Source organism: Atta cephalotes (assembly GCF_000143395.1).
Source record: "Atta cephalotes unplaced genomic scaffold scaffold00008, whole genome shotgun sequence".
NCBI lineage: Eukaryota > Metazoa > Arthropoda > Insecta > Hymenoptera > Formicidae > Atta > Atta cephalotes.
Genome location: NW_012130072.1, coordinates 3885138 through 3902330, shown reverse-complemented (window position 1 = coordinate 3902330; position 17193 = coordinate 3885138). Strand labels below are relative to the sequence as shown.

The 17193-nt window shown below is 34.5% G+C and overlaps 2 protein-coding genes across 2 annotated transcripts in view; one reads left to right on the top strand and one right to left on the bottom strand.

Moving 5' to 3' along the window:
• Positions 1 to 1691: 1691 nt before the first annotated feature.
• Positions 1692 to 3620, bottom strand: LOC105627237 (protein regulator of cytokinesis 1-like). The gene has a single exon (XM_012208526.1). The coding sequence runs from the start codon at positions 3618 to 3620 to the stop codon at positions 1692 to 1694; it is 1929 nt and encodes a 642-aa protein (XP_012063916.1).
• Positions 3621 to 7534: 3914 nt separating this feature from the next.
• Positions 7535 to 17193, top strand: part of LOC105627236 (centrosome-associated protein 350-like) — a 10882-nt gene continuing 1223 nt past the window's right edge. The window contains exons 1-9 of the mRNA XM_012208525.1: positions 7535 to 7636; positions 7707 to 9461; positions 9540 to 9771; positions 9844 to 10355; positions 10441 to 10658; positions 10730 to 12202; positions 12474 to 12637; positions 12880 to 13046; positions 13226 to 17006. Of these exons, the coding sequence (XP_012063915.1) occupies positions 7535 to 7636; positions 7707 to 9461; positions 9540 to 9771; positions 9844 to 10355; positions 10441 to 10658; positions 10730 to 12202; positions 12474 to 12637; positions 12880 to 13046; positions 13226 to 17006 (8404 nt within the window). The remainder of the gene's footprint in view (positions 7637 to 7706; positions 9462 to 9539; positions 9772 to 9843; positions 10356 to 10440; positions 10659 to 10729; positions 12203 to 12473; positions 12638 to 12879; positions 13047 to 13225; positions 17007 to 17193) is intronic.

The window sequence follows — 17193 nt, the reverse complement described above, 5'->3', positions numbered from 1 at the left end:
AATTTAATTATATTAATATTATTAATTAGTACTAAGTAATAAACTAATAAAGTTTAGTTAAGTTAGTAAGTAGTAATTTAATTTAGTTAGTAGTAGTGTGTGTGTGTGTGTGTGTGTGTGTGTGTGTGTGTGTGTGTGTGTGTGTGTGTGTGTGTGTGTGTGTGTGTGTTGTAATAAAATATATTTTTAAAATAATCCTCTTAAAAAATATAATTATTTAATACATTTTGAGATAATTATATTAGGAATTAATTTACGTACATCATAAGAGTATTTATGTTAGAAATGTGCAAAGATCTTATCAAGTCTTTTTCGTATGTCACAAAATATTATTCGCACTTACAAGTATTTTAAAATTTATGAAGAAATGTTTGTACAACACTGATTTATTAATAAAACATAGATATGTGCGACAATAATAAACCTATAATCTACTTAATTTACTACAGCTGCGAATAAAAATTGCATCGTACTACACTTCTGTTCGATGAAAGGAAAACTATTATAAGCATTGCTCTTTTTTTTCCTTTTAACGAGTACATTTAACTTCTAATCTCGACTGTACTTTCATGTTGGAAGCAATTTAATAGATTTTTGCATTCCAATATCACCAAGCAGTAATCACCAAGAGTACATCAATTCCTATTTGTACTGTATTTGTTACTGTATTTTACGTATGATAAAATTTGAGATTCGAATCTTTAGCACGATTGGAAAAAAGAATTTCGTAAAAATTTGTCAAGTCATTCTTGCAAGCGATAAAGTTTACTATGTTATTAATCTACAAAGTAAACAGACTCTCGAGATGCCTACAAAGCAAAATTACATTATTTAATAGCCTATAATGAGCAATAACAAGTAGTAATTAATATACATTCAATTTATTGTCATAATCATACGACAATAGACTTTTTAACTTACTTATTTAATTTTTTATTTAACAAGTAAAACTCACCAACGATGAAGAATTGGTTATAAAATTTTATAGCAGTGACAGTTTGATGCTAATCGAGTGAATATTCTATTTTTTTATAAGTACTGTCTGTCTGAATGCTAACATGACTTATAAGAAAAATAACTGCACACATTTTAGGAATAGGTATAAATCATACATTAAAAAATTGTTCACAAATTGTATTAATTTTCATGATTTGTTTATGTGAACAAATTGATATAAATATTACAAAGTGAGGAAGACTAAAGGGCCTATTCTGTAGCTCTTAACGACTTTAACAATCGTTAAATTGTCATTGCGCAGCTTTCTTTACTGCATACAAAATCTGCGCAATGACACTTTAACAATATTGTTGCAGTTGTTAAGAATTACAGAATAGAGCCCTAAGTCAATATATTTTTTATTATTTATTGTTTATAATTATTAAAAGATTCTTAAAATTGAAAATTAAAATATTCCAAATTAAAGGCTTTAAAAGTAACAATTCAATAAATGTGCACAAATTTTCAATTAGTTTTATGTATTATATATAATTCATATTAAGTTATTATTATAAATTTCCGAACGTTTCAGTCATATTTATCCTCAAAATCACAATTGTATTATTGTACGGTTATGATAATAAATTGAATGTATGTTAATTATTACATATTATCGTTCGTTATAGACTATTAAACAATGTAGTTTTGCTTTATTATGTCATAATATAAAAAAATATATATTATTTCGATCTCGTTTAAAAGATGAAAGGCAAGTTACTCGGGGCCGTCGCTAATTTCGGGGTGTTAATGACTCTGGGGCTGTGCGGTGTTTTGCGTGCAGAGAGAGGAGTGAAAGATGGTGTTGTTGTGGCAGAAAGATGTTTCCTCAATGGTTTCATGGGTGTTCGAACTGGTGTCTTGTTGATATTGAGTCTATTAGCACTCCTTAGTATCTGTTCTGGCAACATTGAGCTGTGCAATTCCTCTCTGTCCGTCATATGACCCTGAAACTGATTATATGTCGTATCTGTGATGCTATTAACAGGTGACTGCGATTCTTTTCTTTTTTGTCCGCCTTTGGAAGATCTGCCTGATTTTTGACCAATCTTTGGAAGTCTTCCGCTCCTTCTGATTTTGGATACAGTGATAGTAGGCTTATTCTTGTCGCCATTTTTATTTCTGCGTTTTAATGACGAATTGGGAGATGGGCTGAAAAGTTTACGTTTCGATAACCCTAGTGCTGGCCCTCTGTGAACGCTCAACATACCTGGCGTTCGCTTAGAACTATTTAAAGGCGATTTCTTAATTGATTTATCTTTTGCCTCTTTCCTTGCCTTTTTCTTCGACTCTCTCTCGAGAGTGACACTTTCCCAACTCTCTGCTAAAACATTTTCCAACGATGTGCCATAAATAGTAAACATCTGATTATGAGTAGTCTCGTATTCCTTAATCAACTTCCTCAGTTCTACTTCTATTTTGGGTAACTTCCTTTGTATAGCATTGCGCTCTTTTTCTTCCATCAACAATTGGCCTCCGCGATTGTGATAGCGATCGGGATTGTTTGCTCGCTGAAGCAAATCCTTAACTTTCGTTATCAAATTTTCACGTTGTTCTAGAAGCTCAAATATCGTTCGATTATCGTTATAAAATTTGCGCAGTCTCTCCACTTCTAACTCATGCAATGATAACAGATCCTCTGTGAATGTGTTAGAAAAAAATGGTGCAAATGTGTTTCTTTCTGCTTCACAGTATTTACATAAGTCCCATAAATTTAGCAGTTCATATCTAATCTGTGTGACATATTTGAGGATATTCTCTTTTCTTTTTTCCTTACAACGCTTTATTTCTGCTGCAAGAGCATTTATGGTATTAGTGTTGTATCCAGGATATTTTTCAAGGAATGATTGACAAACATCGTCAGGCTCGTCAAGATATTTCCATAATGCCAATAAATCTTCCTTCATTTTTTCGATGCAGCACTTTGTATCTTCTATCTGCATACTCAATTCATCCCTATATTCTTTTAGTTTTGTCATATTATTCGTATTCAGCACAAACTCCTCAGGATTGTTGCAGACTAACTCTATAAATGGCGATGGAGATATTTCCAAATCATTCATCATTTTGATTATAGAACGACGTATATCTGTAAAAACATTCTCCAAATGTGTTTTCTCAATCTCTTGCTTTTGTAGATAAAGTTTAAAACTCTCAAGATCTTGCTCCGTAGGTACAACATCCTCAACTATGTTTAACGCTTTGCAGCCAAGCTTCTTGCAAATTTCTTGTTCTTTCGATAATAATTCCTTGAGAATTACAATACGTTCTTTCTTTATGCATTCTAAATTTTGTAAATCTGTTTGAAGAATTTGTTCGACTTTGCACAAAGGGACATGATCATATGTTTTGGATATCACCTCCATTTGCAATTCTGCATACAATGACGTTGTTTGTTTGAAGAGATCCTGTATGTTAGCAAACAACAGCTGCTGCTTTGACTGTGCCTCGGCGACCATGTCGTTTAATAATTCCTTTACGTGACTATGCGCTTGGTCATAATACGTCGATCGCATATCCTTGGTGCATCCAATGCCTTCCCAAGTTTTCTGCAGCACGTCAAACGCCTGTTCGAGTTCCTTGACTATTTTTTGCACGACAGGCTTCCACTCCGGTTGATCGGCCATTATTCCTATCTCTTTATTTTCTTCGAGAAAGAATAATATCCAAGTTAAGAGTACGACTCAATACGGTTGTTATAAATTCTACATCGTCGCATACATACCTCAATCTCTAGAAAATGTCAACCTATTGCACGAAAGAAATTCACACGCGTCACTTTCTTCAGGAAACGACGCCACAGTAAACGCATGCCGTTAGCTTTTTGAATTTAAACGATCTAAATGTTTTGCTGAGTTTGCTCGATGGCGTTGCTGTCGGAGCACTGAAGCGTTCCGAAGTTCATAAAAAGTTGTACATACGTTGAAAAGAACAGGGAATCGATTATGCTGAATTCACATTGCGTACGATATTCAGTAGAATTTGGCTGCATTCAGTAGAAAAAGCAGCTTTGCTGACCCTTTGATTGATCCTGTTCTTTTTAGCCGAACTTTTTGCACGATTTATGATGTTTCTTTTTCTCTCCAACATGAAAAAAAGGGAAAAAATGAACCATGCAGGAACTTTAGTTAAAAAGAACCTCTTGTTAAGTCTATTTTTTTTATTTCTGAGATCTATTTTTTTATTGCACTTTCTGAATTGGTATACACAGTGCAATAAATTAAAGTGAAACAAATATTTCATTTCAACTTATTATTGCACCGAGTTGCAATAAAATACAGACTCTTTACTCTCGCAAATAGTGCTCGCGGTGCAATAAATTGAAGTAAAACAAATATATTTATTATTTATAGCGACGAGCGATATCAATGGCTGTGTTCGACAGACTCAACAGTTGAGTAAGTACTCGCTGTTATTGGTTATTCTTTCAGATCGTCCAACTAGATTTTAGATCTAGAAGAATACATTAATAGCAGCGAGCGCTCACTCAACTGTCAAGTCTGTTAAACGCAGCCATTGATGTATTCTTCCAAATCTAAAATTTTGATTAGATGACCTAAAAAAATACACCAATAACAGCGAGTACTTAGCTGTTAAGTTCACTGAATGCGACTAATGAAATTTCTGTCTTTTTGCATGTGACAATGTAAATCAGAGCTTTTATTGAATATCACTCGTCAAGTTGTCGTGTCCAATGTGCAAATTGCAATAGTCAAGTCTATAGTGTATGTGTATAGTTTACGTCACGTATACTATAGCAAAAGTGCACAATAAAGCTTTCCAGCAGAGGCACAAATCGACACAAAAATTATTCCGTCTTTGTTTTTTACTGATTATTGAACAAGGACAAAATGATTCTTGTGTCAATTTGTGCCTCTTGCTGGAAAGCTCCTAAACTTATCTGGACATAAAGCTGCATTTTCATGTTGACGCTGAAAATGAGCGTTGAATGTCAGCATGAAAAAGCAGCTTAAGGCTGGATTCACATCTTGACGGAAAAGCGGAAAGCGGAAAAGCGGAATCCAATCAGAACTTGCGGTATGAACTCGGCCTAAGATCGTCGTTCCATTAGTGGAAATTTACAACGGAACGGAACAGCACGACCAATCACAACTCTACAGTCATTAAAGGTTTATTCGCATCGCATGATCCAATATGCTCCTGTCATAGCTCTTACTCACTTCAAGGCCCTCATTAGAATGAGTAAGAACTATGACAGGAGCATGTTGGAGCATGCGACGCGAACAAAACTTAAGACTCAAACACAATAGGCACAGGCAACTGTGAATAACGAGCCATCCAAGAGTTCTGGTATGTAAGTTCGATATTATATCCCAGAGTTCTGATTGGACAACCGTCATTCCCTGTTGCCTATTGTATAAGTCTTTACTGTGCTTTCTTTTCTGCAATTGTGATTGGTCTCATTGTTCCGTTTCGCTATAAATTTCCGCTGATGGAATGAGACGGCCGCCTAATGAAGGCACCTGTGAAGTACAAAGAAAGTACATATACATGAAAGAGCTAAAAGAAATTTTGCGGTATTGTTAAAAACGTCGAAACGTGCGTTTAAACATATGGTAAACATGCGTAAACATGTGTAGCTGCTGTGACGAAATAGCGATAGCGTGACGGAGAACGGAATGCGTATCAGTGAGCATGGAGCTGAACATGTAATTGTAAACGTTTCTTCGGCGTTCACAGGATTGCAGAGATTCACGCCACGCGTCGTCGCTATCGATTACGCTTGTCGGCTCGTGCGCGCGTATGTACACGCAGCACGCTGCCATGTTCAATCGCGAGCGAGCGATCGACGAACGTACCCGACGTCTGTACCACGTGATCGTGGTTTACAAACGGTCGTTGTGGCAAACTGCTCGAGAGCGTGCGGTACCCCTTCTCTCCGCTTTCGTACGCACGCGGTATTCCGTATGCGTATCAACGCATACGTGGAATTGATGTTCGGTGAAGAGTGGTGAAAAGGGAACGCCGCGCGACGCAGACACTTCTGCGGGACGCTTGTGGTAAGATCTGGAATCGTCAGCCGTAGATTCTATGAGATCCTATCGCTCTCTATCTAGTACATCTGCTAATCACAGATCTTTAAACTACGGCGCCGCTAATCGGTGTATACTAATACGTGTGGTGTGCGCGTATATGACTGTGTGAGTTGGTGTGAGTGCGTGATTACCGTTTTTCGTGAAGATGTCACGTTTACCTTGCCCTTATCGTTGAGCAAACACTGGATCAAGGAGAATCATTCATCTGTTGTTGGATGCCTTAATTAGGTTTATTTTTTGATCATTATGCTTAGGTATTTAAGATAGAACGTAAGCTGGAATATAAATGAGCACGTTCATTGTAAAAATTGTAAAATGATTTCGCTCTGATTACATGAATCTTCAATTCTGATACAGACTAATGTCTATTTTTATGATCTACCAACAGATTAAAGTTAATCTATTAATGTAGATTAATTATAATTTCAGTCTAATTTACTCTTAAATAGTGAAATTATTTTATTAAACATAATTAAAGATATATTATGTTTTTTACTTAGATATTTCAAGCTTGTGTATGTCATTAGAACATAAATGAATAAGGATAAGGCAGTAGAGTATATTTATTAACACAGTGAAATAATTGATTCATAAATTCAATTTTAATTGTAAAATGATTAACAATAAGGATTGTTACAAATGATTAAATTATTGTTTATAAATATAAAGATATATTTTATATTGTTAAAAAAAATAGGACAAAATTTTTTTGTAAATATTGTAAAGCGATTAATTTCTAAATACTCAACTTTGATTACAAGATTTACAATTAAACAGCACCTTCGCAACAATGATGATTATTATGTGATTCAATATAATTTGTTGTTTTATATTGTTAAAATATCTTTTACATATATACCAAACTTGTATAAGCCATTAAAACATAAATAAATAAAGATATAACATTATAAAATAGTGGAGTATTCAAGAATACTCTATTGTAGTTAGAGAGTAAGACTTATTAGGTGTGGGAAAAAGTTCGTTTTTTTAATGCCATCTAATGGGAAAAACGCTATGAACTTTTTCTCACACCTAATATAATTAGTGCAATTATTGCAAATGATAAATTATTTGATTAAGCATAAAAATATAATTTATATTATTAAGAAAATATCTTTTATTTGAGTATTCCAAGTTTATATAAGCAATTAGTACATGAATAAGAACATATCAATGGAGTACTGTAAAATAATAAAGGTTATAAAATATAGTCGATTTTATAATGATTTATGAATTTTTCAATTTTTGCAAGATTTGCAGTTAAATAGTATTATTGTAAATAATGAGATTTTTTCATTAAAGATAAATATTTATATTTTCATTAAAGATAAATTTTTTAAAAATATTAAGAAAATATTTTGTCTACTAATTATATTTTTTGTATTGTATTCAGGCATTCCATTGTAATTGTATATTTATGAGGAACATGGATGATAATATGGTAATTTTATGGGATGTTATCTATATAGTACAAGAATGAGAATATGAAGAGTAGTAGCCAGAAGGAAGAATCCATTGATAAAAAGAAATATGTATTCTTCTCAGATCCAGATGTTATTGCCAAACGCGCTGAGACCTCTGCTGCTGTGAGTGATTTTTACTTGTTATCTTTTTGCTTGTAAACATATAAAATTCCATATGGCATTTTCATTGTAGGCAGCACAGATTACCCGAGAACTCGAGGCGCAACAGAAGACTTTCGAAAAGCAATCAGCTGATTTGCAATTGCCTGCAATTGGCATAAAGAGCTTAAAAAATTTGATATCCTATTATCCTGTACAGCCATATCCTTTTACATTTATTAGTGCAGTAAAACAGAAACTCGCTTTAGAAGAGCATTCTGATATCTGCGGTAAAGTACGTGAGTCAAGTTCTCAAGCAAAAAACAGTTTGACTTCTTCGATACTGAAAGCAACTAGTACACAAAATTTGACTGCACAAAATCAAATTATACAAAAAATGGACTTCATTAAACCACTGAAAGTACCCGATCTAAAAATTTCTCCAAAAGCACTGGATTTCTCCAGCAGAGAGAATTCTGTTTCAAAGGAACTGTCTTCAGCAAAGTCTGAAATAGCTACAAAAGAATTTGCACATGATAGATCTGACAAAAGCCTAAGAACTGGTGAAAGAGTACAGAGAAAATTAGATTTCTCCTCAGATGGATCGTCATTTATTAATTGCGAAAGCATAGAACCATTGAAAGCACCAAATGTCTCTATAGCGTCTAATTTAAGTAAGAAGAAGGATCATGTTAGAGACAATTCCAGAGAGAAGGAAAACAGATCCAAGAGGATGAAAAAGGATGACTCTTCGTGTGCAAAGAGGGATGAATCCATGCAAGACCAAGTAAAACGTAGTCGAAGTCCAAGACACATTTCTAGAAAAGATACCAGTGATATAAGCAATTTAAAATTACCAAAAAATGATAGACCATTCCATGTTACAAAAGTTAATGACATTTTGTCAGTAAAATCAAAAGATAAAAGTTTCGTATCATCTAGTGTTAAAAAGGATAATGAGAAAAGACAGAGGTCCTTTAATGCACAGTCTGTAGAATTAACAAAAGATAATCTTCCGGAATCTAAAATTCGAATATCTAGTAATGAATCACCAATTATTCCACCTTGGAAAGCGCTAGATAAAGTTACATTGAGAGATAATATGGGCGTTTTATCTAGCACTGAAAATAAATCTAAAGACATAAGTCACTATTTTTTAAAGCAAAAATCTGAAATAGAAGATCTGAAACATAAATCTGATTCAGATAGACTATTGAAACAAGACAAATTAAATACTATCTATAAGGAGCAAACGAAAAGAATGTCTGATAAAAATAAAATATTAATTAATAAAGGCGAAGATAAACTACACAGTGTCAATTCAGAGCAATCAGAAGATATTGAATTTATGTCTGAAACAAATAGTTCCAGAAGTCGAATAAGTGCATATCCTACAAGTTCTACACAGTCATCAAAAAGTAAAGATATCGAAGCAGCTATAGAAAGTAAACAGAATATTAATTCTGCTAGATCAACTAAAACTTCAGAGAATTTTAAATATACAGAACATTCCGTGACACAATCTGCAAGCACAAGCGTTAAAAAAGATGAGGAATCGTGTTCCCAAAACATTATTACAACTAAAAAAACCATTACTAACGATGATTCAAACGATGTGGATGATACTACACTGCCAGAGGCATTGTTTGATTCTAGAAGAATCTCTCTCAGAGCCGGTTATTCTCAACCAGAATTTCATAATTTAATGACACCAGAAAAAATGAATCTTATACTCAGATCTAAACGAAGGAGATATTTGACGCAGAGCAGTGATTCGGAAGTAGATGCAAGATGCTCAAAATACAAGCCAGCAATAAAATCTGAGGAGGAACAAGATGAAGTACAATTGGTAAGTAATAAATACATTGTCGTTTGTTCATTTACAATAGTACGGTTTTAGTAAAATAAAAATACATTGGAATTTCAGCTACATCCAACAGCTTTGCATATGCAGTTTCAGGCAGAACTACATCTTTACGATTCTTACAATGAGTCCCTCCGACAAGTAATGGATGTTGAAAAATGTTTGTACAATTCTAAGTGTGAGATGCAAGAACAAAAGAATTCACAGAAAGCCGATGAAAAAGATGAAGAAAAAATCGTACAAATTGTAGAGGATTGTGCAGCTGCAGTAATTAATAATGATGCTGTTGAAAAAAGTAAGAAATCCATTGTTAGTGGAATTATGTATAAATATATTATATTAAACACATTCGAAATTTTTCTTACAGCAACGTGGAATTCAATTGATTATGTAAAAAAAGACATCGCCGAATCTCGAAAATCAAGCGATGAAACGCATTTCAATAGAGAGCATTATATCTCAAACCAAGGCAATGTTGATGAATCTGGTTATGGATTTAATTATGGAAAGTTTAATAAAACAGTGGGGGTTAAAGTGGCGGAGGTACAAACGCAAACGGTGAACGATATAGCGACCCAAACGGATATATCCGCGGACGAACGGAACGCGCAAAATAGATTGACAGAGATCCGTGACAGAGAAAACGTGTACGAACCATTTTTGAGAGAAAACAAAGTTCCCCAACTGTTCTTGGATTCGGCTGAACAATTCGAAGATTTAGATCAAATAGAGCAGGCATCGGTACCCAGCAGAATAAGAACCATGTCGGAGATTAGTTTGCATGAAACTACCTCGTCTATTAAAACAGAAACCGGAACTGAAATTAGTATCTCAACTCGAGGTGTAACGTGTTCGTTTAATCAATATATAGGTTCAGAGGTAATTCATTATAAATATATGCACCTATGCTTGTATTTGTAATTGTGTATATTAATTGGATATTTTTTTATACTTTCTTTTACAGATAGCACGACTCTTAAGAGACGAGAATCAACGAAGTTATCAAATCGAAGAGTTATTCAAATTTCGTGAAAAAACATTAAATGACAAAACTAAAAAATTGGTGGAATTGGAAGAGCAAAAACGCGTAATGAAAGATACTGGACAAGACGCCCGTTCCTTGAGAAAAAAACAAAGAGCTCTTCTTCTAAAACTACAACAAGAAAAAGATGAAATTCAAAGGTAAGCGACATTTATGTGACTATATATTATATTTTTTATTTATTATGTTAAATTTTTCTGTTTATTGACAGATTAAAATTATTATACGAAATTACAAGCCAAGAACGGAAACGTATGTTGCAAAAACAGAGGGACATGTTCAATTTGCAAATGTCAACGAAGAATATCTTAACGAAATTAAAGAGGACCGCAGACAGTCAATCGCCGAGAAGATTATCAGGTCCTATGAAGGGTTACGATATACGCAGTAATAGCTCTATGAGCTCTTTGATTGATTCGGATAAATCTCAGCATGGTCAGATGGACACACGCCTTCATGCATCTGAGAGCGACACATCTAAATTTGATTGGTTGAAGTCCAACGTATTTATAAATTTAGGCGAAGAAAGCAATACATCCGCGGCAAAACCCGATGACTTAGTAGCTGAGAATAAGGAGCAAGAGAAAAGCCCCATACAGTTACAAAAGAAAAGCGATTTATTGAAATATGAATTGAGGTCTCGAAAATACGAAGAAAAAATGCCCAGAGCAGATGTTTTGCTGCAGAAGCAAAATCAGAGGTTGGACATGGAGTCGAAAATAAAGCAAGGCCATCCTATGATGATAAATATTCGGCTCTTGGAAAATCAAGATCAGATCAGATTATCGCAATCATCGAGACCAGAAGTAGATGCATCAGTACCTGAAAATGTAAAATCCGAATCTGATACGTTAGTAGAAGAGTTGTCTAAGAGATCATCATTAGCGGAAGTGATGTCTAAACATTCAAAACTATCGCAATTATCAGAGCCTTCCATACAAACTATGACAGTTGCAAAGGAGAAAGAATTAACTTCTAATGCTGTAACCACCAATAGTGAATCTATAGAAGAAGAGATCAACACAATAGCCCAAGATACAGTTTCAAAAACGACGCAGTCACAAATCTCCGAAATATCACAGACAAGTACGAGTAAGAATTCTAAGAAGATTGACAAATTTGTCACGAGCGATAGAGATATATCTAAAAAGTCGCAATATAATACCGAGCTAAAAACAAGTTCCAAACGTAAAAATTCTAAGTATCAGAAAACGAAATCATCTTCCAGTATATCAACGGAAAATATATTGGGATCCAAATCAAGCTCTCATATATTTGAGGAATTTGTCAAGCATCATGATAAAGGAACGAAAGTGAAGAATGAATTACTGCTTCAGTTAATTAATAACAAAGAAAGTTCAATCTTGGGCGAATTAGATGTTAATGAAAGCCAAACTTCGCTTCAGGCATTCGTTAAGAAACATTCGCATTCGAAAGCTGTCAAAGATAAAAGTTCGAAATTATCGAGCGAAATAACAAATGAGAATAAAGAAAACGGATCCACTCAAACTTCGAACAAAAAACTTGAGAATGATGACAGTCTTCCCAGAATCGAGCGAGATACTCAAAATGCATCAATATCTCATATTAGTACTTTTGCCGTTTCCCATCATAGTTCCGAGGAAAGTGAGAAAAATCTCTCGAAATCCATAGTTGTTAGGTCTCAAGACAGAGAATTTGAACGGTAAGTGCACGTGTATATATTCATTTATCACATTTTTTTCTTTTCTACTTTAATATTGTTCGAAAACTGTTATTTGACACGATACACGTGTGTTCCGTTAATAAAATGTTGAATCACTAAAGTCGTGCGCTGGAAAGTCTAATAATAAACTGTGCACATCTCCACGCCACATCGAGTAAAGCATTGTAAAAATAGATTCTCTGCAAAGGCAATCCGTATAGCATGCACATGCATATTCTTGAAACTGTACATTTTCTTCTGTTCTCTTTAGAATTTTGAACGCACGCGAAACCGCACTTGCATCACGTAAGAACTGCGTCAAAGAGTGGATGGCGTGGCATGCAAAATTACGAGCAGAAGAGGACCGTGTTACTCGTATGGAGCAGGCAGCATTTAATCTCGTTGCAACAGCATCTAATTTGGGTCAGCAAGGAGGTAATATAAATATACTTATATAAAAGACCAATTAACTTGCATCATAATGTATGATAGTTCTTTTCAATAAATTTTATATTAAATTGTAACTATGAATTCAAAACAAATGAGTTTCAAGTTTCTTTGCGGATATTATAATAATCATGACAAATCGTTATTTTATTAAATATTAATTAAATGTAGCTTTTTGCATAATTTCAAACTCTGATCACGATCAGAGAGACGTCTGTATTCTTTCATAGATACCACTCTGTCGTCTGATACGAGCGATGTCGAAGGAAGGATAGGAGTTCTTACTGAGAAATTAGCGGAACGACGTCTTGAAATGACGCGTCTAAAAAGAGAAGCAAAAAAGCAAGCGAAGAAACAGCTACGTGCTTTGGAAGCAAATCTATTAAATCAAATCAAAGTAAGTGTGTGTGTGTGTGTGTGTGTGTGTGTGTGTGTGTGTGTGTGTGTGTGTTGTGTGTGTGTGTGTGTGTGTGTGTGTGTGTGTGTGTGTGTGTGTGTGTGCGCGTGCGTGCGTGTGTGTGTGTATAATTATTTGATTATTATTATAACTTGAAACTTCTGTTTATGTTATGACAGAAATATGACACGACCATTCATGAGATGCGTAAAAAGTTGGAATCGAAGAAAGATATCAAAGAAATTGACAAATTAGCTATAGAACCAAAATCATTAGCTGACTTTAAAGTACCTGAAATACCGCTTAAAAGGATACAAGACATCTACAAAAGTAGCGATTTATTAAGATCCAGATCTGAATCTGATCTCCTGTTAACGAGAAATCGGCAGGACTTATCGAGAATCGTAACAATAACATATGATGATAAGCACGAAAGGGATAATTTGCAAAAACCTACAAAATTCGCGGATATTAAGAACGCTTTAGAATTAAAAGATACTATAGATTCTCACAATAACGTTCGAACTATTTTGGACGATTATACATCGACAGAAGTATACGAAAAAATTCAAACAATACCTTCAGCGTCATCGACTTCGAATGATGCACGTTCTGAAAAATATGCTTTTTCTAAAAGGCAAACTAGAGAATCCACTTCTGTTGATATGAAACAAACTAATGTATTGCACGATACAGAAGAGGTTGAAACGAATGCTAGTACGGTGCAAACAACATCGCAGGAAGATCACAGTACTATTAACACTGAATCGGCAGATAATAGATTAATTATTGATATCAATCAATCTCAACCAAAGACTTCCACAATACTATCCGATTTCCGAGATTCCGAGATTCCGGAAATAACAAACATTGAATATTCTAAATCTATTCCGAGCAAATCTGAGCGTTCTACTGAAAATGTTGCGCGTATTACTGATTCTAGCATACTTACTTATTCGAGAAAGTTAGATTTTCTGCAATTAAATAATAAAAATTTAAGCGAAGATATAAGTTCTATCGAAAAGGATATAAAGGCACTTTCAGAAATAATGTCGCGTTTAAGTAACGAATCGAATGAGAAGTCCAAAACAAATAACGATGAAAAGAATACATCGCAAGATATATCAGAGATAATATCTAAATCAGTTTTTAGTGAAGCAATTGATACTGAAAATGAGGAACAGCAAGCACTGTCACCCGAGAAGGAAATCGATACGGAATCTCTGTCCATATCGTTAAATAATAGAAAATCAATATCTTCCAGTGATTTGAGCCATGATAAATACATATCGGACAAAATAAATAATGAGATATCGGCAATGATCCCGAAAGAAGCACCTACCATTTCCAATTCATCTCATGAAATCGATTACGAAGCCAAAAGCCGAGAAATTATGAATGAAATAGAGAAATCTGTACTGTCACAACATCTTAAAATTGCAAGTGAAGACAATTCAATATTAGAAAAAAGCAGAAACGAAGAATTGCTAAATGATTTGGCCTCCGAACTCGATATAAAATCGATTTCTGAAATCCTTTCCAAAGTATCAGAAAGTAGAAAAAGTCTTGATTTTGTGAAGAATACAGCAACTCAAATTACTGATGATTCGAAAAAAAATATAAATAAACAAAATGAGTTGAATGAAGCAATAATTGAAAAAGGCTTTGTAAAATCTCAAGCGGAAGAAATACATTCTCTGAAACTTTCCGAACATTTTAATACTGCATCAGTGCAATCTCCCATCATCGCTGGTCACCGTTCAAAGGAAAGTATATCGCAAGGTTCCTGGAGCACACCTAGTTTAATTTCAAGTCAAAGCTCGCATGTTCTTGCCGGTAAGGATTTGAAATCATCAAGGAATATTATTCTCGAGGCAGAAGTCAAAATTGATGTCGTGGATGATGTGAGGATATTAGAGAACCTTGGTGAAAATATTCAAATAGAAGTGCTCGATAGTATCACAAATTCAATAGCACTTATATCTAACATTGATCAAAATCGATCACGTACGGTCAGTGCGGATATTTCTAAGGATAAAAATGATTGGACGACGTCCGATTCGTTCGAAGTGCCGCAAGATGATATTAGCACTAGAAAACGTGAAAAATTCGAGAATTCAAAATCAGGCTTGGATGATACTTTGAATAATTCCTTGGAAAAAACTGTATCACGTGTTGATGATATAACAAATCAAGAAGCAGAAAGCATTTTAATAAGCGACGTGTCAGATTTTCTTCCAAAGGGAGAATCTACAAATGTCGCAGTACAGGACATTACGTTTAACGATGCATTAGCACAAACTTATGCAAGAAATAACGATGAACTTGACGATATACTGGACATAATCGCTAGAGAAAATGATAAAGAAAAAAGCATTTCTAAAGAAGAGTTCGATAACGTAATCTCTGATTCTATGGCTGAATTATTAGACAGAGTTAAGGATATTGTAGAAAATGATAGGAATGTGGATAGTCGTTTTAAAGGATTCTTATATGATATTGATATGAATGTAGATAATCAAACTAAGGCAGTTTCAGATATTTCATTGTTAAATAATAAAATGCAAAAAGAAACAATTGTAGAAGATGTAAGCGAAAGTAATGTAATCTCAGAGAATATCTGTAAAAATAACAAAGATAGTAATCATGAGGAAATAATAGATACTTCGTTACGGAAAATCGACGAGCCTGATAAATCTGCCGTAAATGTAAATTTATGTGTGGAAATTGATAATGAAGAAAGTCTATGCGAAGCAGTATTGGAAGTACAAGAAATTATAATCACGGAATTGGATTCAGGTAGCGCCGAGAATAACGCATTATCTGAAATTGATGCCAAAGTCGAATTGGCAGAAGAAGAGGAATCCACCACGTACGAGGACAAGAATGAACGTGCTGTGGAAGAAAACAAAGACATACCTGTAGAGATAAAAGAATGTTTAGAATCAATCTCGGAACAAGATAGCTCGGATGGCGAACAGTTAGACAATTTAGTGGAAGTTGTTGTGAGTGGATTGGATGTTGTGGAAAAAACTGTTATATCACGCGATTCTCAGATAATAGACGATGCTGTGTCTACGACTGAACAAATTAAAGAAGAGATTACGAATGATACAGTCGAGAAGAATAACGAGGCCGTGATATCAGACGCACCAGTAATTGAAAATATCAACAAAACATTCGACATATTGAAAGATCCAGAATACGAAGACATCTCCGAGGAGAGTCTCGAGGTGTCTGAAATTCTAGATAAAGATAACCTTTCAAAGGTAGGCATCACGAAAAAATCTACTAATTTGCCGGAGAGATATCAAACTATCCATAAATCAGAGGACGTATTGAGAATACTAGACGAAATCTCGCAGAAATCATCGTTCGATTCTGTAAGCAATTCGCATAACAACGAGAAGAATGCCCAAAACGCGCCAAGTGCCACGGAAGAGATTAGCGAAGTCCTGGGCACAGAGATTTCTGCGGGGGATGATAGCTCATTTCCCGAGATGAATAAAACAACGGGAAAGCTCAAGGAAGAATCTTCCAAAGTGGACGCAACAAAGGATCGATTTTTAGAAAGAGCAAAATTGCAGGACGAGCAATCGGTAGAAGCTAGTGACTCGGACGGCTTATCTGAGAAGAGAAAAATGATTCCTTTGAAATTGGACGAGGACAAGTCTCAGATTATATATGAACTACGCGAGAGAGTCTCGCAACTACAGGAACAAAATGGCTCGTCCGAATCCAGCGAAGCCGGTGATACTCCAAGGGGAGTATCCGAGATCGAGATGGACTCGCCGAGAGATTTCAATGACTCACGGTTGGATATTGATATTCTGGATGATGATCTATTAAGCAGCACTAAAGCGACGAATCAGAACATCGATATGGAAACTAATTTCCATTCTGCGTCCATCGTTACCACGTCTGAGAAAGATATCGAAGCTATGATCTATGAATTAAAAGGTATTCTCACTAATCTTTCAGTAATGAAGTAATATTAGAATATTTTATATATATATATATATATATATATATATATATATATATAAGATATAATATAGTAGACAATATACAGAGTAATATATATATACTAATTAATTAATTACGTCGACCTATATATACTAACGTTACGTACCTACCTACATACTTA